The 27,624-nt window shown below is 47.1% G+C and overlaps 1 protein-coding gene across 1 annotated transcript; it reads left to right on the top strand.

The window, feature by feature from the left end:
* Window positions 1–8,027: 8,027 nt before the first annotated feature.
* On the top strand, window positions 8,028–23,905 carry NANS (N-acetylneuraminate synthase). The gene is made up of 6 exons (XM_068974361.1): window positions 8,028–8,253; window positions 11,145–11,360; window positions 18,245–18,344; window positions 19,332–19,486; window positions 21,730–21,996; window positions 23,696–23,905. The coding sequence occupies exons 1-6, from the start codon at window positions 8,122–8,124 to the stop codon at window positions 23,903–23,905; spliced, it is 1,080 nt and encodes a 359-aa protein (XP_068830462.1). The 5' UTR covers window positions 8,028–8,121.
* The last annotated feature ends 3,719 nt before the right edge of the window (window positions 23,906–27,624 follow it).

Here is a 27,624-nt window from a genome sequence, read left to right on the forward strand (position 1 = left end):
TAGTATGCTGCCGTTTGCTGAGCTCACATCCATTATCTTGTTCCAGAGAGGCAGTGTGAGGATTCCTACCCCATCTTTCAAATGAGGAAACAGTCAGGGTGACTGTTGCAAGGCCCCCAAGTGCAGAGCACTTGTACTTCTTTCCTTGCCTTGGACTAATCGAGAGGAAAAGGCCAAGGGTGAGCCAGTAAGTAGACTACAGGACCCAGTCCACTGAGCTTGGGTGAGCTCATCTCAGAGGATCCCTCACGTGGATGGGAACTTCTGAAACTCAGAGCGCTCCACAATACAGGTGCTTCAGCAGGAGGGAGATAGAGGGAGATGGAAGAAATGAGGCTGAGGAAATCCAAGTTCCCACATCACGGGCCACTTGAGGTCTCTCAGTGTCCCACCCAGGACCCATCCTCTCCAGGCTGCTCAAGGGACCTCAGCACAGTTGTGCTCTCCTGACGCCACTTGGGAACTTTCAGTGACTTTCTGGCACCACACCCCAGTTCTCCTTCCCAGCCTTCCTTTCCCTGGTCCCCACACACCCTGCTAGCCAGCTGAACACTCCTGTGTGCTTCGCCTTGCTTGTGCCGCCTCCTCTGTCTGCACTCTTCCTCCATCTGCGTAAGCAAACTGATCCCAGGAGCTTCCCTGGTGGTCCAGCGGTTAGTCTGCCTACCAGTGCAGGGGACACAGGTTCCATCTCTGGTCCTGGAACTAAGATCCCCCATGCCGTGGGACAACTAAGACCACGCACAGCAACCACTGAGTCCTTGTGCCTCAACTAGAGGGAAGCCCACGTGCCCCAGCAAAGATCCTGCATACTGCAACTAAGACCCCATGCGGCCAAAAATAAATATTAAGCAGACAACACAAGCCAAAAAAGACCCATCCCAATTTCAAGAGCCAGTGCAAAGGCATTAGCCTCCCCAGTGACCTCCCTGCGTACTTTGTTCAGTGACTCTGATGGCTTCGTTCTCACTGCCCTGACTCCCTCCCCTGCCTGGAAGTGAGAGCTCTGGGCTGTAGGCCTGAGTCCCTTTGCTGTGCCTCCCACACCGGCACTCAGTGCACATCTCCTCAGTGATTTTTACCCACGTGTATTAGCTTCCTGGGGCCGCCGTAACCACATGCCAGAGCCTGGGCGATATAAACAGCGGACATGTGTCATCTCACAGTTCTGGAGGCTGGAAGTCCAAGGTCAAGGTGTCAGCAGGGTTGGTTCCTCCTGAGGGCTGTCAGGGAAGGATCTGTTCCAGGCCTCTCTCCCTGGCTGGTAGATGGCCATCTTCTCCCTGTGTCTCTTCAAGTGGTGTTCTTGTGTATGCGTTTGTGCACAAATTTCCCCTTTCTATAAGGACATTTATCTTGGATTACAGCCCACTCCAATGAACTCAACTTAATTCATCTGCAATGACCCTTTTTCCATGTAAAAGGTCACATTCTGAGGGACTGGGCATGAGGCCTTCAACATATGCTTTTAGGGGAGGGATCATAATTCAACTCAGAACACCAAACACAAGAACTGTGAAAACCTCTGGGCAGAGAATGGCAGTCACGTGCTGAAAAGCCCCCACTTGGGTATTTGGACTTTTAAGCAATGCGATTAAAAGGTGGACCTGGGTGCTCAGGTTTGGAGAGGAGAGTCAAATACAAATTTTTTGTGGACACATTTTTTTATTTCTCTTGGGAATATATTTAGGAGTAGACTTGCTGGGTCATATGGTAATGAGATGATTAACCTTTTGAAGAACCACCAGACTGTTTCCCAAAGTGGCTGCACCATTGTACATTCCATCAGCAGTGTATGAAAGTTCCAGTCTCTCCACACCTTTATTTGTCTTTCTGATTCTAGACATCCTACGGAGTCTGAGGTGGTATTTCACTGTGCCTTTGATTTGCATTTTCCTAATAGTTAATGACATTGAGCAACTTTTCATGTGCTTGAAATATTGGAATATTATCTTTTAACACATTAGGATCAATCTGGTTGGGCTTGAGTTGGCAGTATCACATAGTTGAAACCGGGTTGCTATAGGGTGTTCTGGCATACTGGGGTTGTTTCTAGAGATGGTTGTGAATTGAGCAGGCAACCACGTAAGCAGTCAGACTGGGGTTGGTGATGAATATCTGGGAGTTACCCATGAGGGTGTACATCCTGAAGCCCTGTAAATGGATGATATTCTCAAGGACAGCATGAGGGAGAAGGAGTGAAAGTTGTTAAAGTTTTGGGGACTCTTGGAAGTTAAGAGTGAGAGGACGAAGGGGAGACAACAGATTTACTGTTTGTTTGTTTTTTTTTTTGGCTGCTCCGCACAGCTTGCAGGATCTTAGCTCCCTGACCAAGGATTGAAACTGGGCCACCACAGTAAGAGTACCTAGTTTAATCACTGGACTGCCAGGGATTTCCCTAGACCCACTGCCCTTAACTGGGGTGGTAGGGGGGTAGGACCTTCCAGACAGTGGGGTATGGTAGCGGGTGAGGAGGAGAGGAGGCTGGTGACAGGCACAGACTGTCAAGATGAGATATGAGGACGAGGATGGTCCTCCAGGCCACAGGCAGTGGAAGCAGGCCAGGGGGCAGGAGCTCAGGACGAGACTTCTTTCTCTCGAAGTCTCTGGGGCGAGAACTCTGGGCAAGCAGGTCTCACATGGTTCTCACCACTGCTCTCTGGTGGTGGTGGTTTTCATTCAGCAGGAAGTTGAGAAGGAACAGGGCTGGGAGTAGAACCCTGGCTTCGCTTATTCCAAACACTGTGATTTTTTTTCCAGGACACTATACTGTTTCAACCTCCTGTGGGGGCCAAGCTTGCAAATAGATTATTATCATGTGGGAGGAATTTGGGGTGGGGTCTGACTTCAGTGTTGATCCTTCAGACAGACCCTTCCTGACAACCTGTGTGAAAAGTGTCCCCCTGTTAGTCACATACAGCACTCAACTGCTTTCCTTCATGCCCTCCTTATGACAGTTCATGATTTTATAGCAATGTGTGAATATAGTTTACTTTTATCATAAACTACATTTACTGTAAAATGCAGTTTATAGGAAGAGGCCCCACGCTCTTTGTTCCCCATTCTATTCCTGGTTCTTGGCATGGTGCCTGGCATGCAGCAATCCAAGAATCATTTGTTGGAAGAGTGAGTGAGGTAGCATTTGGAAAGTGGAGGCAGGTATGGTGTGTAACCCAGGTCAAAATCCTTCCAACAGAGATAGTGTGAAGTGACTTCCACCTCCCATACTGCCCCAGGTGTGACAGTGGGCTTGTTTGCTCAAGGACAGTATAAAAATGATGCTTCTGTTCCAGGTATAAGGACCAAGGTTGAGGAAGCAGGAACTGGGTGTAAGTCAGGGGGTGTCCATCAATGGTGCCTATAAATGGAGCAACTGAGAGAACCTTGGGAGAAGCAGACTCTTTGGCCATTTGACACCAGGGTGGCTGGGGGTTGGGGAGCTTGGGTGGATTAATACTTCACGTCTTCCTCAGAAGAACTTTCCAGAAAGCTGACTTCAGGGAATGGTCGTGTTCACCTAAGAGGCTGAATGCAGCTTGAAGAGTAAATATGTGAAGTCAATTATGCCTCAGTCTTCACTGTCATATTTCCTTTCCTGTGCTTAGCCATTCAGAAAATGTTTATCAGCACCTATGAATTGTTAAGTTCTGTGTTTGGTGCTACGGATATAAGAGGAAACAGCTGAGGCTCTGCTCTCAAGGAGCTCTTTGTCCTGGAGGACTCAGTTATAATACAAGGCTCCAAGCCACATAAGGGCAGAGGCCTGGTCTGTCTTGTTTGTTCACCATAGCGTCCGTAGAACTTTGCCCTGGGTTTAGCACTGACTAGGCACTCCAGATAGTTCCAACCCAAAGGAGCTCACACTCTATAGAGAGAAAGACAGACAAGAGGCAGTTCTATAAAGGAGGGAATAAAGAGGGTCTTGCAGGAACATAGAGAAGGCTGTTGGGGAGATCAGAGAAGGTCCTGAGAGGAAGTGACTTCTACCCTGAAGGACTTGCAGAAAGCAGGGGCTCAGCATGGTGGGTGTAGGGAAAGAGGGAGTGTGCAGGTTCAGGAAACCACCTGTGTCAAGGGCTGGAGGAGAGAACACGATCCTTTAGAGGAACTCAGAATAGTCCACTGTAACTAGAACATGGAGCGGTGACAAAAAATTAATCAGAGTTCTCGGTTGGAGGAGGCTTTGCAGGAATGAACTTCAGGAGGGGCCAAGCACAGCTGAACTAGCTACTGAGGTCCCAGGCCCCAGCATCTCAGTTCTAGGAACTATAGCCAATCCTTGACCTTGACCCTTATGACCCAGCACTCTGGGTGCCCTAGTTTCTCCAATGCTAAGTTCTTCCTTGCCCTTTCCTGCAAAAAAAATAAAAAATAAAAAATAAATCCCTCATTGGTTTTGTTTTTAAGACCTTCCCACATGTCCTCATCCATTTCGACAGACTGAACACTGACTCATTACCCAAGCATGGAAACTGGCTTTAAAAACAAGAACAAGAGTAGAATAAAAATTGCATCTTTTCCTCCTTATTTGTGGTAAGTACTAAATAAGTGTGTATTTTAATGTACTGAAAGTTTTTCTTTAACCACAAGTAACATTAGCCCAACTTCCTTTCATGGTATCATATTTCTAAATGTGACATCACCTTTTTTTCTTTAAACTTAACTTCCACTTATATATGAATTATGCAAAACCATAATGGTTTTCCAAGTCAAGTGACTGAGTTACTTTAGTGCTGGGTTTAATTTTCTCTGTAACCAAGGCCTGTTGCTCAACCTCACCCAGCTGTGAAAGGCCATTTAAACTTGAGAGACCTAAAGCACGTGGCCTCTAGTCTAGACATATTGCAGATGAATGAACCCGGCTGCAATCTCCTTGTTCGTTGGTTACTTTCTTGCTGTCCATCCAAGCTCCTCAACCCCAGCCACTGAAGACCTGCTCTGGTGTCAAGTGGCCGAAGAGCCTGCTTCTCTCAAGGTTCTCAGTTACTCCATTTATAGGCACCCTTGATGGTCACACTCTGACCCACACCCACTTCCTGCTTCCAAATGTGCACTTCTTTGGAACCCCTTAACTTTAGGACAGCTGCCCCCACCCCCAGCCCATTTTCCAGCTGCTTTTTAAAAAATATAAAATTGCATTTATTTATGTGTGGCTGTGCTGGGTCTTCACTGCTGTGCAGGCTTTTCTCTAATTGCAGCAAGTGGGTTTCTCATTGCAGTGGCTTCTCTTGTTGCAGAACACAGCATCTAGGGTGCATGGACTTCAGTAGCTTTGGATCATGGGCTCAGGAGCTGTGGTTCCTGGGCTGTAGAGCATAGGCTCAGGAGTTGTGGCCTATGGGCTTATTTGCTCTGAGGAATGTGGGATCTTCCCAGACCAGGGATGGAAACTGTGTCTCCTGCACTGGCAAGCAGATTCTTTACCACTGAGCTCCTAGGGAAGCCCCTTCCATCTCTTTTAACAACTGAACTTTTTCAAGAAAAGATCCATTTTGCCTCCTCTGTTTTTCCATCATCCCTTGGCCACCAAATCTGTTTTCTCTAGCATTCCCCCTGCTCCCATGTTCCCCACCGAGTTCTTGCTCCTCATTCTCATGCGCTGCTCTGGGCCTTCAGCTCTGTGGGTCTCTCCTTCTCAGGACACACCCTGCTTCTCTGTCCTTCCAGGGCAGCTGCACAAGGCTCAGTCCTCCACTGCTCAGTCCTCTGCACACTCTCTCCTTCAGGAGTCTACCTAGTCAGTCTTTCCTCACTCAGAATGGCTTCTGGATTTCTATCTCCAGCCCAGACCCACACTGAGCCTCAGAACTGCCTCTCCTCCTACCTAATGAACAGTTTCACCTGTATATTTATTAATATTTATTTACTTTGTCTATGCCTCGTGGGACCTTCAATCTTCTGTTGAAGCATGTGGGATCTTTAGTTGCAGTGTGTGGTATCCAGTTCCCTAACCAGGAATTGAACCTGGGGCCCCTGCATTAGAAGCCTGGTCTTAGCCACTGGACCACCAGGGAAGTCCCTCACCTGCATATTTATACCAAGTGTCCCAAACCTACCCTTCTCCCTTCCATCCAGAAGTGCCTCTTCCTCTCCCTTCCGTTGTTGTTACTTTGCTCATTAGTTCTGGAAGTCAAGCGGAGAATCAAGTTTGCTTTTTCCTTCAAACTTATTTCTCAGTTTTGTTTGCAACTCAGTATAGGGTATTGCAATACGTGAACCATGAACTTCCAGATGTTCAAGCTGGTTTTAGAAAAGGCAGAGGAACCAGAGATCAAATTGCCAACATCCGCTGGATCATTGAAAAAGCTAGAGAGTTCCAGAAAAACATCTGTTTCTGCTTTATTGACTATGCCAAAGCCTTTGACTATGTGGATCACAATAAACTGGAAAATTCTGAAAGAGATGGGAATACCAGACCACCTGACCTGCCTCTTGAGAAACCTATATGCAGGTCAGAAAGCAACAGTTAGAACTGGACATGGAACAACAGACTGGTTCCAAATAGGAAAAGGAGTAGGTCAAGGCTGTATATTGTCACCCTGCTTATTTAACTTGTATGCAGGGTACATCATGAGAAATGCTGGGCTGGAAGAAACACAAGCTGGAATCAAGATTGCTGGGAGAAATATCAATAACCTTAGATACGCAGATGACACCACCTTTATGGCAGAAAGTGAAGAGGAACTCAAAAGCCTCTTGATGAAAGTGAAAGAGGAGAGTGAAAAAGTTGGCTTAAAGCTCAACATTCGGAAAACTAAGATCATGGCATCTGGTCCCATCACTTCATGGGAAATAGATGGGGAAACAGTGGAAACAGTGTCCGACTTTATTTTTGGGGGCTCCAAAATCACTGCAGATGGTGACTGTAGCCATGAAATTAAAAGACGCTTACTCCTTGGAAGGAAAGTTATGACCAACCTAGATAGCATATTCAAAGCAGAGACATTACTTTGCCAACAAAGGTCTGTCTAGTCAAGGCTATGGTTTTTCCAGTGGTCATGTATGGATGTGAGAGTTGGATTGTGAAGAAAGCTGGGCGCCAAAGAATTGATGCTTTTGAAGTGTGGTGTTGGAGAAGACTCTTGAGAGTCCCTTGGACTGCAAGGAGATCCAACCAGTCCATTCTAAAGGAGATCAGCCCTGGGTGTTCATTGGAAAGACTGATGCTGAAGCTGAAACTTCAATACTTTGGCCACCTGATGTGAAGAGTTGACTCACTGGAAAAGACCCTGATGCTGGGAGGGATTGGGGGCAGGAGGAGAAGGGGACGACAGAGGATGTGATGGCTGGATGGCATCACCGACTCAATGGACATGAGTTTGGGTAGACTCCTGGAGTTGGTGATGGACAGGGAGGCCTGCGATTCATGGGGTTGCAAGGAGTCGGACACGACTGAGCGAATGAACTGATAGAGTATTGCAAGAGCCCTAGGCTGGAAGGCAATCCAGGGTCCTAGTCCCAGCTCCACCGCGGCTTTCTGGATAGCTTGTGGACAAGTCAGTGAACTTTTTGAACTTGTTGCCTCTCATATAATAGGACCAGCAACCACTTATCGAAAGCTTACAGGCCAAGTACTGTGATCACGGTGATCTATACGCTATGTCACGAACCTTCGGATGTAGAGTCTATAATTTTTCCAGTTCAGAGAAAGAGGAAAATAAAGCTCAGAAGGGTAAGGTATTCATGATCAAGAGCAAGGGTAGGCGCCAACCAGCTCTGTAATTATAACTCCAGAATTCATTCTTTCCATCACACCGTAGGGCGCATTCTCTTCACGCCCAAGGAAGCCAGCCTTCAGCCTCCTTAGGGAAACGTTTGCTCACCGATGCACGCACCCTACGACCGTCAGAGGTTACGCTCGCGGCTGTAAGCCATACTCCAAGCTCCAGGCAAGCCTGCTGGACTTCCTCTTTCCGCCGCACCGCTCTCCTAGAGGGTGGCTCCGCCCCCTAATCTGATTGGCTGTCGGGAGCGAGGCCGTGCTTGGGGGTTGGCTGCCCGGCGGCCAAGGACTGACGTGGCGGGGCCGGTGTGTGGGTCCCGCTGGGCTGCGGACCTCACCCACCGAGGAGGTGGCGGGCCCCTGACTGCTGGTGCAGCAGGGAAGCGTGAGCCGCCACCATGCCGCTGGAGCTGGAGCTGTGTCCTGGGCGCTGGGTGGGCGGGCAGCATCCATGTTTTATCATTGCCGAGATCGGCCAGAACCACCAGGGCGATCTGGACGTGGCCAAGCGCATGATCCGCATGGCTAAGGTGAGGGGGACAGTCTAGACAACTCGGGCACTAGCCCGGGGCCGGGGGGCGGGGTAGGGAAGGGCCTGGAGGAAGAGCGGCCTGGGCAGGGGTGGGGCGGGGCTGCGCAGAGCCCGAATCATCCTGGCTCTGCCTCTCGGTGCCCTGCATCCGGCCTGGCGTCCAGCTCTCCAGGTTCACTTCCAAATGTTTCGAATCCTGTTCTTCATCTCTTTGCCACCCTCCTGATTTGTTTGCATTACTACAATTGCCCCCTAACCCGACCTCTCTCCCCCCCTTTCTGGTGGCAGAATGATCTTTCTGAAACACAGATTGGATGAGCCTTCAGTGGCTATGCACTGCCACTGTAGAGTCGAAACCCTTTAATAAAGTCTTAAAGACTTTAATGACCTGACCTCTTTCAGCCTATCATTTTTTAAATCTCTGACATTTTCTGCGACAGTGAATTACTTCAAGGAAGTTCCTGAAAGTTGCCGTTGTCTCTCTCATTCCTTGTAATTACTTCATAGAGTTTTGAGAATAAAATAAAGATGTAAAGCTCTTAGTACAGTACTTGGCAAACAGGACTCAATACATGTTAGCTACTAGAGATAACGATGTTAATGAACGCTCATGCCCCCTCTTCTCTTGGATGCTCTCTCCAACTCCTCCTTTCAGAGTTGGGTTCCCGTAATTTTTCCCATGGGATTGCATTGTCAGGGTCTGTTTAAACTCTCTTTGTTAAACTGTGAGTGCTCTGAAGGGGGGACCTGTCACATTCTTCATTGTAAACCCAGTTCCCAGCATAAGATCTGCACTGATTCCTTGGTTTAGAGGTAGTTCACTAAATCTTTTTTTTTCCTTTCACTTCTCTTCAGCCAGAGCTGTTCTGTCATTCGTAATTAGGTTTTCTTTTACACTTTCAGGACTAACTCTGCTTTTATGGAACCCTACAGAATCATAAAGATACTTTATTTTGGGACTTCACTGGCAGTCCAGTGGTTAAGACTCTGCTTCTACTGTAGGGGATGTGGATTTGATCCCTGGTTGGAAAACTAAGATCCTGGGGGCCACGTGGCCAAAAAAAGAAATACTTTTATTTAAAATTTTTATTTATTTTTTCGTTGAAGTATAATTGATTTGCAATAATATTAGTTTCAGGTATAGAACATAGTGATTCAATATTTTTATAGATTATACTCCTCCATTTAAAGTTATTGTAAAACAATAGTTGTATTTCCCTCTGCTGTACAGTATATCCTTGTTGCTCATTTATTTTATACATAGTAGATGGTACTTCTCAATCCCACACCCCTTTCTTGCCCATCACTCCTTCCCTCTCCCCACTGGTATCCATTTGTTTGTTCTCTAGATCTGTGAGTCTGTTTGAAACCTAAGTGTCCATCAACAAATGAATGGATAAAGATATAGTATGTATGCACAATGGAATATTATTCAGCCATAAAAAAGAATGATATTCTGTCATTTACAACGATGTGAATGGACCTGGAGGATATTATGCTTAGTGAAACAAGTCGGAGAAAAACAAATACTGTATGTTATCACTTATGGGTGAAATCTAAAAAGTAAAATATACTTTTAAAGAGTAACAATTGCTAACAATTTTTAATGCTTAGTGGGTCAAGTGCCTTAAATGCATCACCTAACTTTCAAATTTGATGCAAAGGGTGTGTTACACCTTGACTTATTTGGCAGTTTGCTTTTTTGCCAGTAGAGAAGCAATAAAAGCTTGAACAAAGAAACAAAAAGGTCACTTTCAGTCTAATGTTCTTTGAATTTCTTTCTAGCGTCAAGTTCTGACTGTGCCATTTTGTGGCTTTTCCAGGAGTGAAAGTGCCACTCTGAGCACAGACATTTCTGGAGCCCAGGTTTCCAGCAACGTGAAGACCTGGGTGTCTACAGCAGTGTCAATGAGCTGAGACTTGAGAGAGTTTTCCTTATCTTTCTACTGAGTGGCTTTACAAAAAACAATTTTGAGAGCTTGGAGGCTAACTGGCAATAAAATTATAGCTTTTATAGTCAGACAATCCAGCTTTTATATTACAGCTTCTGTTCAGTAAAGCTGGGGCATTTTTAAATTTTTTTGCTTGCCGTTGCCCCAGAACCTCTTGTTCAAACAAGATGCCATACAGAAACCACATGGGCAAAACAGCTAACGCCACCCCCATCAGGGGCTCCTCAGAAAGTTACAGGCCTTGGAGCTGTTCCACACGGCCATTTGTACAGACAGAGAAACTGAGGCCAGAGATAGGGAGTGACTTATCCAGGAGAGTCAGAGTTAAGGCAGATTCTTTTCCCCCTAAATTCTGGTCCAGTGCTCATATCCTCTGCTGAGTTATACAACTTAAAATCTTGATTGTTTAATTAATTATTTTAAATATTATAATGTAAAGCAAAGTCCCCCCTGCTTTTTTTTTAAATTGCATTTTAAGAGGAAAAAACAGAGGGGAACCCCTCTCTGCAGCCTTTATTCTTCTTTTGAGACCTCCTTGCTTCTGTTTCTCTTCTTTGGGAGTTCTTAAGAGCTCTGTCATTCGATGTTGGCATTTGTTTGTTAAATATTTGTTTATTTACTTATTTGTTTGGCTACATCAGGTCGTAGTTGCTGAGCCTGACTGAGAGAGTGAGTGGTCTTAGTTGTGGCATGCAGGATCTTTTAGTTTTGAGGTATGCGGAATCTTTAGTTGCGGTATGTGGGATCTGGTTCCCTGACCGGGGATTGAACCCTGGTTCCCTGCATCTGGAGCATGGAGTCTTAGCCACTGGACCAGCAGGGAAGTCCCCTTGATGTTATTTTTAAAGATAATGGTTCAATAGCAGTTGCCCCAACATTTCTCTTCTCTCTGAGAGCCCATGACCGAAAATTAAAGGAATCCTAATATGTGTTGCAGGAGTGTGGGGCCGACTGTGCCAAGTTCCAGAAGAGTGAGCTGGAGTATAAGTTTAATCGGAAAGCCTTGGAGAGGCCGTACACCTCAAAGCATTCCTGGGGAAAGACATACGGGGAGCACAAACGCCACCTGGAGTTCAGCCACGCCCAGTACAAGGAGCTGCAGAAATATGCCGAGGAGGTTGGCATCTTCTTCACTGCCTCTGGAATGGATGAGGTGAGCCCTCTGCCATTTTAGCAGACCTAGGGGACAACAGGTGGCCTGGTGTCTTGGTGTCTTTGACTTCAAGCCAGCTGCAGGCCTTGCTCACTTTACACTGTTTTGTGTTTTCTGAGCTAGAGTTCCCCATAACGTTGACCAGGTAAATGTCCAACCAAACATGAGGCCAGGGGGATTGGAGGCCCAGTGAGATTTGGAGGAAAGAGAACTATGGTTCTCAAAACAGGCTGTCTCTGGGAGTAGGGGGCAACCACCCTGGCAACCCAGAGTCCCTCAAGCCCCTGGGAGATCCTATGGGCCAGTTTGCTCCCCGTGGCCTAGACTCAGAATCAGGAAACTGCAGTCCTAACAGGGTCCTCCTGCTGGGGCGACACTGCATCTTGCAGAAGGGAGTGGCTCCCAGGATGGCCGTGCCCACATCCTGGAAGAGTCCAGCTGGTGCCAGGTCTCAGGTTCCATCTGCTCTGTGACCTGCCTCAAGACTCCTTCATGGGCTCTTTTTTCAAATATAAAAAAATTTAGTTATAAAAATGATGTCACAGAAAGTTTAGAAAACATGAAAAAAAGATGAAAAACTGACTCATAATCTCTACATGGCAGCTCCTTGTACATATTTCCTCCTGAACTTGTTTTATATACCTGGTTGTTATATTTGTGAATGTTTAGTTCTGTGTTTGCTTCTTCCGGTTAATATTATACCACAGCTTTTACCCATATCCTGGTTTTCTTTCTCAGCTTTATTGAGCTATAATTGACATGTAACTCTCCATATCTTTTGCTGAAAGTTATTAATGGTGGTGTAGTATTTCTTTTGAGGATTTATAATATATGTGACCATTTCTTTATGTTTGAACATGAGGTTACTTTCAGCTTTTTGTGCTTTTAAATGATGCTGAGATGACCATCTTTCCGTGTTTTGAGTTTCCTTAGGATAACTTTGCAGAAACGGATCAGTAGACGAAACTTAACATTTTTAAGGCTTTTGGCTTGTGATTCTTTTAGTCAGCTAGGGTATTTGAAGAGACTCCAGTTCCTTCTGTAGGCCTCTGACCTCTTGTGTTACTGTTCCAACCCCAGGCTGTGTCTGTAAATTAAGTCAAAAGAAGCATCACTCTAGTCTAGACCATTAGTAGATTAAAAAAGGAGGGGAAGCAAAGAACCTAGATGTCTGGGAAACTTGACAAGTTCAGGGATCAGTTCCGTAGCCCAGATTCATTCTTTAATTGACAGCACATTCATAAGCGTGACATTCTTCAGATCTAGTTGTTCATCTAATAATCATAATTTCCTACATCTGAATTTGATGTTATAGTTTATGAAGCATCTTCGCTTACAGTAACATATTTTATCCCTGCTATGTCCCATTTTACAGATGAAGAAACGGAGGCTCTAGGGGCTAGAAAGTCTATGCGATGTCGCACAGTTGGGAAATGGGTCTTGAGGGCAGATCTGACACCTTTCTGGGGTTCCCCAGCAGCCACCCAGGTGCCGGTCCAGGCATGTACAGCTTCCCAGAGCTCAGCAGAGCCTTTGGGCTTCCCCCTGTTCTTTACCGCCCTCCATGTTGGTGGCTGGAGAGTCTTGGACCCAAGTCGCCCCCAGGACAAGGGGACTGATTTTTTCTTTTTTCTTTTTTCTTTTTGGCCTCATCATGTGGCTTGCAGGATCTCATTTCCCACCAGGGACTGAACCCAAGCCAAGGCAGTGAAAGCACCAAATTCTAATCACTAGACTACCAGGGAATTCCCAGGGATAGATTTTTTTTTTTAATAACAGCTTTATTGACACATCATACAATTCACTCAATTAATTTTAGAACATTTTTATCACCCCAAAAGGAAGCCCTATGCCCGTTAGCAGTCATTCCTCAATTCCTTCAATTCTCCCAGCCCTAGGCAACTTCTAATCTGCTGTCTCTCTCTATAGATTTGCCTTTTCTGGGCATTGTATATAAAAAGAATCAGACAGTATGTGGTCCTTTGGGTATATATATATTTTTATGGAAATTCAGTGTTTAACTTCTTTGAGGAACTGCCAGACATTTTGAAAGTGGCTGCCCCATTTTACATTCCACCAGCAATGTATGAGGTTTTTGCCTCTCATTCCTGGTAAGTCCGGGTGGAGGTTATATACCTTCTTTGTGCTTCTGTGTCTTCAGCTGAACTCACCTTGCAGGGTTGTCGTGAGGATTAAATGTGATCACCCGCAGAAGGCGCAGCACACAGCCAGCGCTCAGCGACATTAGTTACAGTTGAGGAAGCGGCCCGGGCTGAGGGTCAGGAAATCCAGGTCCTTGCCCTGCTCTGCCGAGTTCATCTCCATGTGAGCTTTTCGATTCGCTTCCCCGCTCTGGGGCCTCCATTTCCCTTCGCGTGTGAAGACACTGCCCTCCAAAGGCTCTCCCTGCTCCTTTGTCCCGAGTCAGCATAGACTCTGGCAGGGTCACTAAGGTGACTTGGACCTGGAATGAGGACTTTCCTGTTCAGACTGTTTCCAGACACCTGAGCTCCCGGATGTGGGCTCTGAAGGGAGTGCCTGGCGTCTGCTTGCAGCTGGGCAGCCGCTGCTCAGGAAGTCACTTCTTTAGGTCTTTTGCTGCCAGGTGGCTTTGAGGTTAAGAGTCAGGAGCACACAGGGGAAGGAGAGGAGTCTGGGTGTTGGTGGCTGGGGCTGCCTGGTTTCCCAGGAAGCAGTTTGGTGTGTAAATTTGAGCTCTGCAGCCACACTCAGGTGCTGACACTGTCACTTGCTCTGTGAGCTTGGGCTGGTCACATAACCTTTGAGCCGCAGGTGTCCATCTGTGACAATGAGGTAATCAAGATGCCCACCCCACAGCTACAGTGAGGACCTGGTGAGATGAACCTGGGGGCTTGCAAGATTTGTATCCACTGACTGACAGCTGTTCTGTTGCTTAGAATCCTTTTCTCTGCTTCACACTTAATGGGGCAGGGAGTCTTCTCTGTCTTAGGAATGCCATTTGCTCCCCACTGGTGTCCTGACAGACCAAGGCACAGGCAGCGAGGAGAAATGTATTTTTTTTTTTTTTTAGATTTATTTATTTTTGCTGTGCTGGGTCTTTGTTGATGTGCACGGGCTTTCTCTAGTTGCGGAAAGCAGGGGCTACTCTTCAAGGGCTTCCCATTGCGGCATTCTTAAGAGCCTTCGCAAGAGTGCCATTTGCTTTGCCTGCCAGGTCCCTTTTTGCTGAACCAGCAAGTCCTGTCTACCCGGCTGTTCGAGGTGGGTTGGTCGCTTGTTCCGTGTTTGTCTAGCAAGCAGCTCTGAGAACTCACCCTGCTGACTTCCTCTGGGCAGTAGGCATGTACTGAGTGCCAGCTTTCTCCTCTGTGTGTGCTCTCCTAGTGCGTTCTTTATGTGCTGAGGAAAGGTTAAGGCATGGTGGAACTTTATGAAGACCAATAAAATACCAGGGCACCTGGTCAGAAGCTGCACAGAGGCCTGTGGAACTCGACTGAAATGAGCAGAGTGCCTTTGGTTGAAGTGGAGTTTTGTTGAGAAAGCAAATGGGAGCCATGACGTAGAGGCAGCCTTTGGAGGACCCATTCCAGCAGAGCCACCCTTCCCTCCTCGTGCCTGCCTCCACAGTGCCTGCCCTCGTTCCTCCAACACCCCTGCTCCAGAGCACCCCTGCCTGTGTTGTGGTATACTCTGACTGGGCTGAGGGCAGGCCAGGCCTTTTTAGGCCCCATGCATCCCCGCCCTCCATCCTTTCCTCAGCCTGGGCAAGCCCTCCGACACCTGTTCTCCCAGCTCATTGTCATAGATCCAGAAATCAAGTGGAGTGGAAGCAGCTTTAGAAAAAGCCCATCCCCACTCCTGTCTTTTCTGTTACCCCTTAGATCAGCAGGCTCCCAGATTTCTCATGGGATACATTGTGGAAAGGGGGTTCCTCATTAATTCATTAATTTAGAGTCAGAGTCCCTTCCCCAATTAAACAAGGGTTCTGTGCTGAATACGTGTGGGAAACACTAGGAGTAAAACAGCTAGAGGTGTGTATTCACTAGGACCCTCCAAGGTGAGGTCTTACAGTGCAGTGTTTCACCCAAACCAGTTTGCTGGTAGGACCCTTTGCTCTGTGTGTAACCCCTGGATGCCTAGGGAGGGCCATACTCGATTGAGTTTCTTTCAGACAGGCTCAGAAAGCCTTTGTGATGTGGGGCAGAGGAGAGGAGAAGTTATGAGGCTGCCTGGCTACGTTGTATCGATATCCCGTAGATGGAAGGGGGACTGAAAGCAGCATAGAGAGAGGAAGCCAGGAAGTCCACAGAGAGAAAAGCAGCCACTGGCGCTGACCCAGCATGATGAGGCCTGGGCCCAGTAATACTGCCTCAGCATGGAAGGTGAGCATCTTCCAGGTAACTACTGAAACTGGCACCCTTTGCAGAAATTAATCCAAAATGGTAGTTTTCTAAGTGGCCACTAGGTGGGGCTGGCTCCCTAGGAAGGTTGCAAGAAACCAGTTGCACCTTTCTCTGCCAACAGGAATTTACCCCTTTGCTCGCTTCAAAATTATAGAGCTCCATGCATATTTTCCTGGAGAAGGAAATGGCAACCCACTCCAGTATTTTTGCCTGGAAAGTCCCATGGACAGAGGAGCCTGACAGGCTACAGCCTACGGGGTTGCAAAGAGTCGGACACAACTGAGTGACTTCACTTTATGTAGATTTTACAATCAGCATAGGTAAGCTTTTGCAAAGCATTTTCCCTACATTTGGCCCCTCCTTGCCCCTACGTGCCCTGCGCCTCTCCTGATTGGGCTCATTCATCTCTTTATGCCCCTGGGGACTCTGATCATGAGCCATGCTCTCTCAAAGTGGAGTATTAGAGATGAAATTTTGCCTAGGATTTTCCCTCTTAAAATAGAAAACACTCTCTTCATCTGCCAGATAGAGTGGGGAGGGTGGAGACACTAGACTTTATTCAATAAATATGTTTAAAACAAATGCTTTTCCGTTTCATCTTAGGGCTGGTTAATAGTATGAGAGACACATACACAGGAGAGAATGACATAGAAAACTGTGGAAGGGGGAGAGAAAGACAAGAAAGACATAAAGCAGAGGGGAGGAGGCGGTGGCGGCTTAGCACCTTGGAGGTGAGTGGTGCTTTGGCCATCCTGAAAGGTGTCTCCTAGACTGAGGAGAGTGCCATCTGCGTTTGGTCTGTTCACTGGCTGGTTAGTCACTGTATGTCTCTCCAGCAGCTCTGCTGCTGCTAAGTCACTTCAGTCGTGTCCGACTCTGTGCGACCCCATAGACGGCAGCCCACCAGGCTCCCCCATCCCTGGGATTCTCCAGGCAAGAACGCTGGAGTGGGTTTCCATTTCCTTCTCCAATGCATGAAAGTGAAAAGTGAAAGGGAAGTTGCTCAGTCATGTCTGACTCTTCGTGACCCCATGGACCACAGCCTACCAGGCTCCTCCGTCCATGGGATTCCCCAGGCAAGAGTACTGGAGTGGGTTGCCATTGCTAGCAGCTCTAACCCCTACTACTTACTAGAGGAAAGTGATTCTCTGAGTGAGGCCAGTGATTAGAGTAGCTCATCATCTGCTGGGAAGATGGGAGAAGGCTCAGGCAGTACTGGTTTGATTCAAAGAATCTGCTGGCAAGAACTTCCCTGCTGGTCCAGTGGTTAAGACTCACCACTTCCAATGTAGGGAGCACCAGTTTGATTCAATCCCTTGCTTGGGAACTAAGATCCCACGTGCTGCATGGTAAGGCCAAAAAAAGAAAAGAAGTAAAAAAATAAAGAACCTGCTGGCAGAATGACCTCATACTATTCCTTACCACCCCCAAACCCTTTGGATTCCCATGCCAGTAACCTTGCTCCTTGCTAATCTAAATATGTTTCACAGAGCAGTAACAGTGGTATTACTGAGGAGCTTACAAGAAATGCAGACTCTTAGGCCCCACTCTAGATCAACAGAATCAGAACTTGTATTTCATTCGTCCAAGATCCATGGCGGGTTCGTGTGCCTGTATTAAAGTGTGAGAAGCACCGACCTAGCTAACTTCCAAACTTACTTCTGAGACTTGGCCAGCATTTTAAGATAGATGGAACTTAGATACTGGGAAATATTCCAAGGCATTGACTCTCCCTACTTCTGATTTTCAACTTCAATTAAAAAAAAATTGTAATGAAAAGTAATTTGGGAAGTTTTGGTAATTGTACAGCAAATTGAGATTTTACTGTTAAAATTTGTGGTCCACTAATTCCTTCAGCAGGCATTTGCCGACATTTGCCAGTTTCCTGAGGGTTATTGATGAATCCCAGATAAGGACGGTAAAGGGCCCTAGAGAGGTAGCCTCAAACAGTCAGATTGGTTTTTTCTGTGGGCAGCATAATTTGAGGTCTGAAAGGGCTTGGGTTTGATGAGCCCTGCCAGCTGTGGATCAATGTATCAGGGCTGGGCCTTGAAACACTTCATTTCTTCTACTTTTGGCAAGGATTGAAATGGCCTCTTTTTCTGGCTGTTTGGTCCTGAGGCAAGGATAAGGCCTTTGAGGGACACTCACTTTCTCAGTGCCTACTTATCTGAGTCAAGATTAGGTCATGACCCTTTCTTGTGTGTTCACTGGGCCGCAGGCCACCAGGGAAGGACGGTCTGGCCAGGGGTCTGATTCTTTCCCAGATTCTCATAGACAGTGTGCGCCAGGGTGCAGTCTTTGTTGGATGAGTGGATGGGTGGCTATGAGTGAAGGAATGTCTGAGTTTGAATGAAATGACTGCTAACGAATCTGTGTCTGCTTTCAAGTTTCTGGGCAAGAGAAGGGGTGTGTCTATTTGTAGATGGCTCCTCGCCTGTCTTAAGGACGGTGATTTTGAACTGTGGTGAATGTGAGCTCCCCCTTTGATTTTTGTAGATGGCAGTTGAGTTTCTGCATGAACTGAATGTTCCCTTTTTCAAAGTTGGATCTGGGGACACCAACAATTTCCCGTATCTGGAAAAGACAGCCAAAAAAGGTGAGTATTTAATTTTCGTCATACAGTCTGAGTCCAGACTTTTTGTGTTTTTACACCATTGGTAATAACCCACTAAAGGAGTCTCCTGAAGACAGATTTTCCAATCAGCATATACTCCCACTTTTTCATGTGCTGAGTTGAAAGAAATTAAAGATATACAGTTTCTATAGGAATTTTTAAAGATTTCTTTTTTTGATATGGACCATTAAAAAAAAAATCTTTATTGAATTTGTTGCAGCATTGTTTCTTTTTTATGTTTCAGTTTTTGGGCCATGAGGCATGTGGGATCTTATCTCCCTGACCAGAGATTAAACCCATACCCCCTGCATAGGAAGGCGAAATCTTAAGCCCTGGACCACTAGGGAAGTCCTCATAAGAATTTTAATATGAAAATTATTTTTAATTTCTAATAAAATATTTATATAAAATGAAGGATATGACGGTATAAATAAAACTCCTTAGAGGCAGCTCTGACTTTGAGAAGTACTCTCTAGGTATATTAGAACATCCAGCCTCTGCACATCAGAGCTTGTACAGTGGTTCTACAACATGAGTGATCTCATATGGTCCTCATGTCAGTACCGGGACTGAAGCAGGTCATATGATGCTGATGCTTTCTACTTAGCTCATAGCCAAGAATCTGAGACCATACAGGTAGGACTTGGCAGCTCAAGGCCTCACCCTCTTGAATCTGGGGCATGCTCACCCTACCACGCTGTGCAACGTCTTAACACAATGAGATGCTCATCTTTCTCTAAAGAGTGTCAGATTCCTCTTAATTTGGTTCACTTTGCCGCACAATAATGTTGTGGGGTTAAGGGAGTCTATGTTTCCTGTGGTTGAGGACAGAAACCCACCAACCTCACCTGTGCTCCCCCACTGTGTAAGAGTTGTTTGCATGATGAGACCAACAGCAGGGGCATGTTTCAGGGAGAGTTAGAACCCCTGAAAATAAAGTGATGATGGTACTGGTGTTGGGTCCTTCAGGCCGCCCAATGGTGATCTCCAGTGGGATGCAGTCCATGGATACCATGAAGCAAGTCTATCAGATTGTGAAGCCCCTCAACCCCAACTTCTGCTTCCTCCAATGCACCAGTGCCTACCCGCTCCAGCCTGAGGACGTCAACCTGCGTGTCATCTCGGTGAGCACAAGGGAGGGCCCTTGTCTGACTGGGTCATTGGCTGTGGGAAAGATGCAGCCAAAATTTTAACCAGCCTTGACATGCTTTGTAATTGGGACATCCTTCCAGTGTCCTGGCCTGGAGAATTCCATGGACTGTATAGTCCATGGGGTCGCAAAGAGTTGGACATGACTGAGCGACTTACCCTTCTACTTGATAGTCTTGCTGTTCCAGAATCAAATTAGAACCAACTATGGTGTTAAGCAGTCAGATACATTCTAAAGATTATAAATTAAATTTTCTTAACACCAATCTTAATTTCTCTCATTATAAAATTTAAGGTGGAGTCCTTCGGGGGTTTTTTTGTTTTTTTATTTGTTTTTTTGTCGTTTTAAGGTGGAGTCTTTGTAATTGGCCATATACATTTTCTTTACCTGTGTGTTTTGGTCATTAGGGGTCCCTTTTCTGTGAATTGCTGGCTTTTATCTTTTCTTAATGAGTTATGGATTTGTTTTTGTAAAATACACATAAAATTTGCCATCTTAGCCATTTTTTGGTGTCTAGTTCAGTGGCACTAAGTATGTTCACATTGTTATGCTACCATTGCTATGTCCATCTGAAGAACTTTTTCTCATCTCAGAGTCATATCATATTCTATACTCATTAACACTGAGTGCCATCCCCCCGACCCTGCCAGCCCCTGGCAGCTGTCATTTTATTTTCTGTCTCTATGAACATGACTACCCTAGGTTTCTCAAATAAATGGAATCATACAGTATTTGTCCTTCTGTGTCCATCTGCTTTCACTTAGCATAACGTCGCCAAGGCTCATCCATGTTGTAGCATGTATTAGCATCTCATTCCCTTTTAAGGCTGAATAGTTCATTGTATGTGTATACCACTTATGGTTTTTCTGTTCATCTGTTGAGGGGCATCTGGGATGGTTCCACCTTTTGGCTAGTGTGAATAATGCTGATATGAATGTTGGTGAGCAAATATTCATTTTTCTTCATATTGAATTGTAGGAGACCTTCTTGAAACTTCTGGTTTTTCCTGTTCTGTTATTTACCAGCTCTCTGATATTTTAAGTACAGTATTTGACATTCTGAGGTTTTCTCCCCCTGATTATGTAAGCTCTTATACATTTTTCTAGAGAGTCTTTCTATTTAACTTTTTAAAAAGTAATCTTTTTTCGAAATGACATGGCTGTCTTTTTAACTAAAGTTTTAGTCCCTCCCAGTTTTGTAGTCTTTTCTCCATTGCTCGCTCATCTCAAAATCATATTATTTTTAAAATTAAAACATGATTTAAGAAAAAAAACTCAGCCTTGACGTATATAACATAGAAAGTGAACATCGTCTATAATCCCATCCCACAGAGATTACCATAATTGACAATTTAGTGTGTATGATGCCAAATATTTTCCTCAGTTTTCTTCCTTTGTAAAGCGTGGTCCTGTTTCCCTTCCACCGTCCCCGCCCCAACCCCTCACCTCCCTGGTATGCTCATGTCCTTTATCCTGAGAGCAGACCATGATCAGAGTTAAACTGCCAGCCTGCCCCCAACCCCTACCAGCCCAGCCCACCCCATCACGGCAGGGTGAGTACTCTGACCCACAACCTGCACTTCCTTGCCCATCACACACCCTTAAGCCTGGTTTCTGAGGCCTTTGCCACTTAGCCGTCCTAACCTTCTGTTAACTCCCATCTCGGTCTTTCTGCTGTACTTAAGCCTTCTGGTCGCCCTCCCTGACAAGGCTCACTCGACTTAGCATGTCTTTTGTTGCATCCAGTGAATTATAGATAACCAATTAATTAATTATTTAACATTTCCACCGAAGGATTGAGATTGGGCTGTTTGTATTATTGATGGTGATCTTTGTGCATATAGCACGTTTGCTTTCAGTAGCTCAGCCTAATTAAATGCGACAGATGCTTTCTGAGTGAGCTTGGGCATTTGGTTATAATTCTGGTGTTATTCCTGGTGGTTTGCACAGTGTGACACATTCTTCAGACGTGTTCCTGATAAGAGCAGCCATTAGTTTTGAGCCTTCACAGTGTGCTGAGTGCCCTCCACATGCTCACAGCAGCTCCCACCAGCTACTGTCATCCCCAGAAGGAGAGGCTCCAAGAGCCTCAGAGACTTCCTGGAGCATCACAGATAGTGAGAGGCTCAATGGGGCCTCAGATCCAGCAGCCTGACTCTGGACTGTATGTGGAAAGCACCACACTATGTAACTTTCTTTTCCTTTTTCTATTTTAAAGGAATACCAGAAGCTCTTTCCTGACATCCCCATAGGGTATTCTGGGCATGAAACTGGCATAGCGATATCTGTGGCTGCAGTGGCTCTGGGGGCCAAGGTCTTAGAGCGTCATATAACTCTGGACAAGACCTGGAAAGGGAGTGACCACTCGGCCTCGCTGGAGCCTGGAGAGCTGGCTGAGCTGGTGCGGTCTGTGCGCCTCGTGGAGAGGGCGCTGGGCTCCCCGACCAAGCAGCTGCTGCCCTGTGAGATGGCCTGCAACGAGAAGGTGGGTTCTCCTGGCCTGCCAGGTGCCAGTGTTGAGAGGAGCCATGTGGGCTTACCTGAGAGGTAATGGGAACCAGCCCTACCTGAGCCCAGAACAGTGGGGTGATGCAGGGATGTTGCTGTGAGCCCCTGAGGTTTTTGGAGTTCATGTTAGCAGCGGGAGGAACTTTTTGAAGGAACTTTAGCTGTTCCTCTGGTTCGCTGGCATCATATTATGGTTTTCCGTTAAGCCTGTGGCCCCAGCACTGAAGACCCCGCTGGGGTCTGGGGCCTTATGAGGCATGTGGAGAGGTAGAGTCTGGGGTCCATGTTGTAGGTAATCCTAGAGGCATGTTCAGGTGGAGGGATTCCATGAGGCGGGGGGAGGAGGGCTGTGAGAAGTCAAGGAATCCCTAAGCACGGGGAGACACTGGAAGCATGGTGCAAGGGTTCTCATGGGCTTGCTGGAGGATGATGCACACATTCCCTTGGGAGCCCTTGGAGCGAGCTGTGCAGCATTAACGTTCAGAGTGGACGGGGGGAGGCCAGCAAACTCTGCCTGGCACAGGGGCCATCAGGCCTTCCTGGAAGCCATGGCCTAGACCTGGCTCAGCCTCTGTGTTGGGGCTGCCAGGGAAGCAGGCACTCACTCCTCTGATGCTGCAGGCTGTTTGGGCCGAAGCCAAGATGCCACACCAGGCCTGCTCCAGGAGGGTTGTCTTTTATTCCAGTGGGGCCTACTTGCTGCTCTCAAAGATGTATATACACTGGAAAATTAAAATAACAGTAAAAAGAAATTAACTGCCTTATAGAAGAGAGGAGAAAGCTGGCTCAGAAACTGGAATAAGAGTTTCAGCAGCTGAGCACTGAATTTGGTTCTGAGCATCCTGGCTCTGTGGGTAGACAGTGAGACACCACAAGACGCAACATCTGATAATCATCTGCCAACAAGACCGTGTGTCCTGACATAAATTCCAGAATGGATTCCTTGGCCCTCACCTGGAAGATGCAGAGTTAGATAATTTGTGGAACAGAATTTATAGACCAGACCTTAGAAATGCTGGTTCTGAGCTCCAGGTCTCCTTCATTCCCCTCGTTGCCCAGCCTGTCTGCCCCTTCCATGCTTGTGAGCCCTCCGTATTCCTGTTGTACTGAACGAGGAGGCCATAAGGTTTGTGCCTGTTGAGCCATGGGCCAGGGGTCAGGGATCCCAGGTTCTCCTCCTGGCTCCTTGCGACCTTGGCTAGCTTACCTGCCCTCCATACACCTCCGTTTCCATGGGTTTAAAATGTGATACGGAACTGGATGATGACAAAAGTAATCACCATTTTTATTTACCAAGTCTGTGTTCCAGGTAGATTACGGGCATTATCATCACTAATCCTTACAGTCCTCCAACAGGATAGAGGCACTGATATTTCCCATTTTACAGAGACTCTCAGCCTTGCCTTGTCCCCAGCTGCCTGGGATTCGGGTCTTGCTCTCTTTGGCTACATAACCTGAGTCCTTTATTGTAAAGGCCACCCCTCTGAGTCTGAGTCCACCCCGCGCTGGCCAAGACCCTGCTGTGTGTGAGCTATTGTTCTAGGCACTGAAGGGGAAAACAGACTCCCTGCTTTTCCAGTACCTTGTGTGAGAAAACTGATGAGGGACCCTGGGGATAAAACAACATGCACTAGTTATTTGTGTGGCTGGCACTGAATCTTAAATTTTATCCACAGCTGGGCAAGTCTGTGGTGGCCAAAGTGAGAATTCCAGAAGGCAGCATTCTGACACTGGACATGCTCACTGTGAAGGTGGGTGAGCCCAAAGGTTACCCTCCTGAAGACATCTTTAGCCTGGTGGGCAAGAAGGTCCTGGTCACTGTGGAAGAAGACGACACCATCATGGAAGAATTGGTAGAGAATCATGGGAAAAAAATCAGATCTTAAAATAAAGTGCCATTCTCTGAATTCTGAATTGCCTTGCTGGTACCATCATGTGCATTTGGGTGAGGTGGGGCAGGATTGCTGGTCTCTGGGGATCCCAAGACACCAGACATTTTGGGGCTAGGCCTGGGGTCAAGCCCGTTGGAGGGATACAAAGAGCAAATATAGGCAGCCTCTGCCTCAGGTTGGAGAAGGCAATGGCACCCCACTCCAGTACTCTTGCCTGGAAAATCCCATGGACAGGGGAGCCTGGTAGCCTGCAGTCCATGGGGTCGCTAAGAGTCGGACACGACTGAGTGACTTCACTTTCCCTTTTCACTTTCGTGCATTGGAGAAGGAAATGCCGACCCACTCCATTGTTCTTGCCTGGAGAATCCCAGGGACGGCGGAGCCTGATGGGCTGCTGTCTATGGGGTTGCACAGAGTCGGACACGACTGAAGCGACTCAGCAGCAGCAGCAGCAGCCTCAGGTTGGCTGGCTCAGAAGGGGCAGTGGGCTCAGAAGCTTCTCATCATTGCCCACTGCAGAGGGGTGAACGCTAGCTGTATGGGCCCTTCCTTTCAGCCTGCCTTCTTCTGACCTGCAAAGCCAACCCTAATGACCCCAAATGTCCCTTCCTTCCGGCTCTCTCCCCTTATCTCCTGCCTGCCCCGGGGTTGAATCCAATTAGCTGTATAGTGATCACTTGGCATTAGAGAAGAGGGGGTTGGTCAGTGTCTTCCAGGCAGAGGAATGAGCAAAGAGAGGGAAACGGCATTTATTCCTTCTTTCAACAAGTGTGGACGGCTTGCCACGTGCCAGGCCCTGCTCTGTGGCCTGAGGAGGTAGGACTTCCGTTCTGATGGGGATGAATGCCTCATAAACCAGGAGCACGGGAAGTAAACCACAGTGTGTTAGAAGGTGACATGTGCGGTGAGGCATGTGAGGGAGATGGGGAACGGGGGGCTTGGCGTGTTTGCAGCTTCTGGTGACTTTTACGTATGCCAGTGATGCTAAAATCAGCCTTCCCATGCTCTGCAGTGAAATTACACCCAGCTAACAAAATAGCCTCACTGCCGGACTTCCTTGAACTACAGCATGAACCTTTCACAGACATTCCGTATCATATTCCTCTCTGTTCTTTTGAAACAATACTGAGATTATTTTCAGATTCTTAATCTTTGTTTGTATTTGACCTGGTTACTGTAACTCGTGTTTCAGAGTGTCTTGGAGTCTCTCTTCAAATGTGTGAATTTGCCTTCTGAAGATTCTTTACTTGTGAAGATAGGGCCTCCCTCTCCTGTGGGTCCCAAAACAGTTTCTGGAAAGGCACCTACCTGCGTTTGTATGTGTGGGTGGGGTGGGGTGGGACTTTCGGGTCATACGAGAATCCATAAATTGACATGCTAAGAGCTACAGTGTGACAGCATCCATTTCTGGCTGCTGTTTACTCCTTTCACTTCTCCCTATAAACTATCATGAGTAGATAATCAAATTTTCTGATTCCATAACCTTTTCTTCTACAAGAGTAGAGATGACATTAAACTAAATATCTGAGACTTCCTAGTAAGAGACTTGATATGGCAGCAGACGGATGTGTTCCAGGGCCTGGAAACAGGATATGGGTCTGAAAGGAAAGGAGGGAAGAGCCTCGCTGGGGCTCCAGCTGAGAATGTGCAGCAGGCAAGTCTCTGGGCAGCTGCCTCCAGGTCCTGTCAGGTCCTGTTAGCTCCCAGGCTGCTCTGCAGACCTCAGAGAGCAGAAGCCAGGGAGCCTCACATTTTGAAGAGCAACTGAGGGCATAGGTCTTTGGGTAACATGCTGGAGAGGAGGAGGGCCATTACCTAGAACATGCCTCCCACTGGCACATAGAGAAAATGACAGCCTGTGTATGATGTATGTGGGTAACGTATGGGGCTGCCTGCATACTCTGCCAGGAGGGCTGGCCGCCTCACGCTGTGCCAGGCCCTGAGGTCAGGAGGATGGATATCTGGGCACAGCTCTGGTCCATTTGCACGTCCTCAAGTTCCTGCCAGGTGGGAGGATTCAGTGCTGGGCATACAGTGTGGCAGCAGAGTCCCTGTCTGCTGGTACTTCCACAAGCAGGCCCTGCATGTGTGAACTGCTGAATGTTTTCCAAGTCACGGGAGCTGTAAGAGTGGGCCTAGGAGACGAGGCGTTGGCCAGGGAAGCTCTCCTGGAGTTTGTGGCACTCTTAGATCAGTCTTGCAGGTTCACAACTGACTGAGGGAGGAACTGTGGGATCTGAGGCATGGGAGGGGCTGTGGGTGTCCAGGTTATAGTTGGGCAGGGATGGCCACATGGAGAGGAAGGAAAATATTTGGAAGGTGGTCAGGAAGCAAGCAAGGGCTTAAAGCCTGCTGACTTGGAACTGCATTCTATAAGCAATGGGAAGCCACGGAAGGCATCACAGCAGGACATGGGAACTCAACCTTGGGCCTCTCACTCTTAATGCGCATCCACCCCACCTCGTATGCAGCTTGGCTTCTTGGGCAGGCGGTCTCCTCCTCATGGTTTGGGCTCCTGTCCACCAGGCCTGGCTGTGCCCTCTGCTAGGCTGCCTCCCGCAGGCTATCATCACTCTCCCCTTCTCCCTGAGAAAGAAGAACTGCAGAAACAGAAGAGATGAGGGAGGGTCCCTGAAATCTCTAAATATTAGTAAGTGACCACAGATGGCTTCAGTGTCAATCAAAAATTACAAATATTATCTTGGATAGGAACAGCTGGAAGGCAGGATTTATTTCCACATGAGCGAGAACTCAGTGAACTACCTTTAGAAATAGTGACCTCCTCCTGCTATTAGAGATACTCCATCAGGGACCAACTGACTGCAACAAGGAATTTGTGGAGGGGATAGATGAGAAAGGCCCCGTCCAGGCCTAGGTGCCGGGTACTTGAAGCAACACAAACTGCCAATGAAGAACATGGTTAAAAAGGATGGTATTCGTGTTTTATTAAAACAAACCACATCTGCAAGCCATTTGCTCTTATTAAGAAAAAAAAATTTCTACACATTAAAAGTCTGCAAAGAGAGTAAGTGATGGGTGCCGTTTCAGACCTGGATCCCAAGAAAGCTCAGTCCTGTGTTGAATGCTGCTGTCTTAGCACTGCCATGCCCAACAGGAACCCACTGGCATGCCAACAGGTCCTGGCACGGCACAGCACTGTAGTTTTCAGGATAGTTCACATCCTCTGGGCTCATTTGAGCCTCACAGCACTGCTAGGTAGGGTCATTAACCCCACTTTACAGATGATCTCCCATCAAGTACAGCGTCTAGCCTGAGGTCACAAATGATTGTGGACAAAAACTGCAGTTTTTGTCCTTTATAGTTCAGCTCTGACTCTTGCTACAATACATGATTCCCAAAACCTCATATCTCCCTCGGGGTGTAAGACTTCCTCTAAGAGCCCACGGAAGGTAATCCAAAGGTAGACTCAATCCCACAGAGTAACCAGGCAAAAACAGGGCATCACAGGCCTCATAAGAGAGGGCCCAGAGCAAGTAGGCACTGGCTAGACTGGCTGCATTCACCTAAACACGGTGGAAGAGCACAGACCCCAGCCCCACCACGAGCTGTGAGATATTGGGCATGTTATTCATTCTCTAAGTTTTGCCGTGTGTACAACTGTCAAACTGTCTTTCTCCTAGGGGTGATGTAAGGATCAAATGAGTTAACAGTTGTAAAGCATTAGAACAGTGCCTGGCAAAATAGCAAGGATT

This window comes from Capricornis sumatraensis, chromosome 6, assembly GCF_032405125.1.
Source record: "Capricornis sumatraensis isolate serow.1 chromosome 6, serow.2, whole genome shotgun sequence".
In the NCBI taxonomy this organism is placed as follows: domain Eukaryota; kingdom Metazoa; phylum Chordata; class Mammalia; order Artiodactyla; family Bovidae; genus Capricornis; species Capricornis sumatraensis.

What these genes read in the sequence shown, in the direction of transcription:
- NANS (XM_068974361.1), top strand. Translation starts at nt 8,122, where the DNA reads ATGCCGCTGGAGCTGGAGCTGTGTCCTGGGCGCTGGGTGGGCGGGCAG. An exon ending in CTGCCTCTGGAATGGATGAG is followed by an intron (nt 11,361 to 18,244) that starts GTGAGCCCTCTG and finishes TGATTTTTGTAG; the next exon opens with ATGGCAGTTGAGTTTCTGCA. An exon ending in AGATGGCCTGCAACGAGAAG is followed by an intron (nt 21,997 to 23,695) that starts GTGGGTTCTCCT and finishes TTTTATCCACAG; the next exon opens with CTGGGCAAGTCTGTGGTGGC.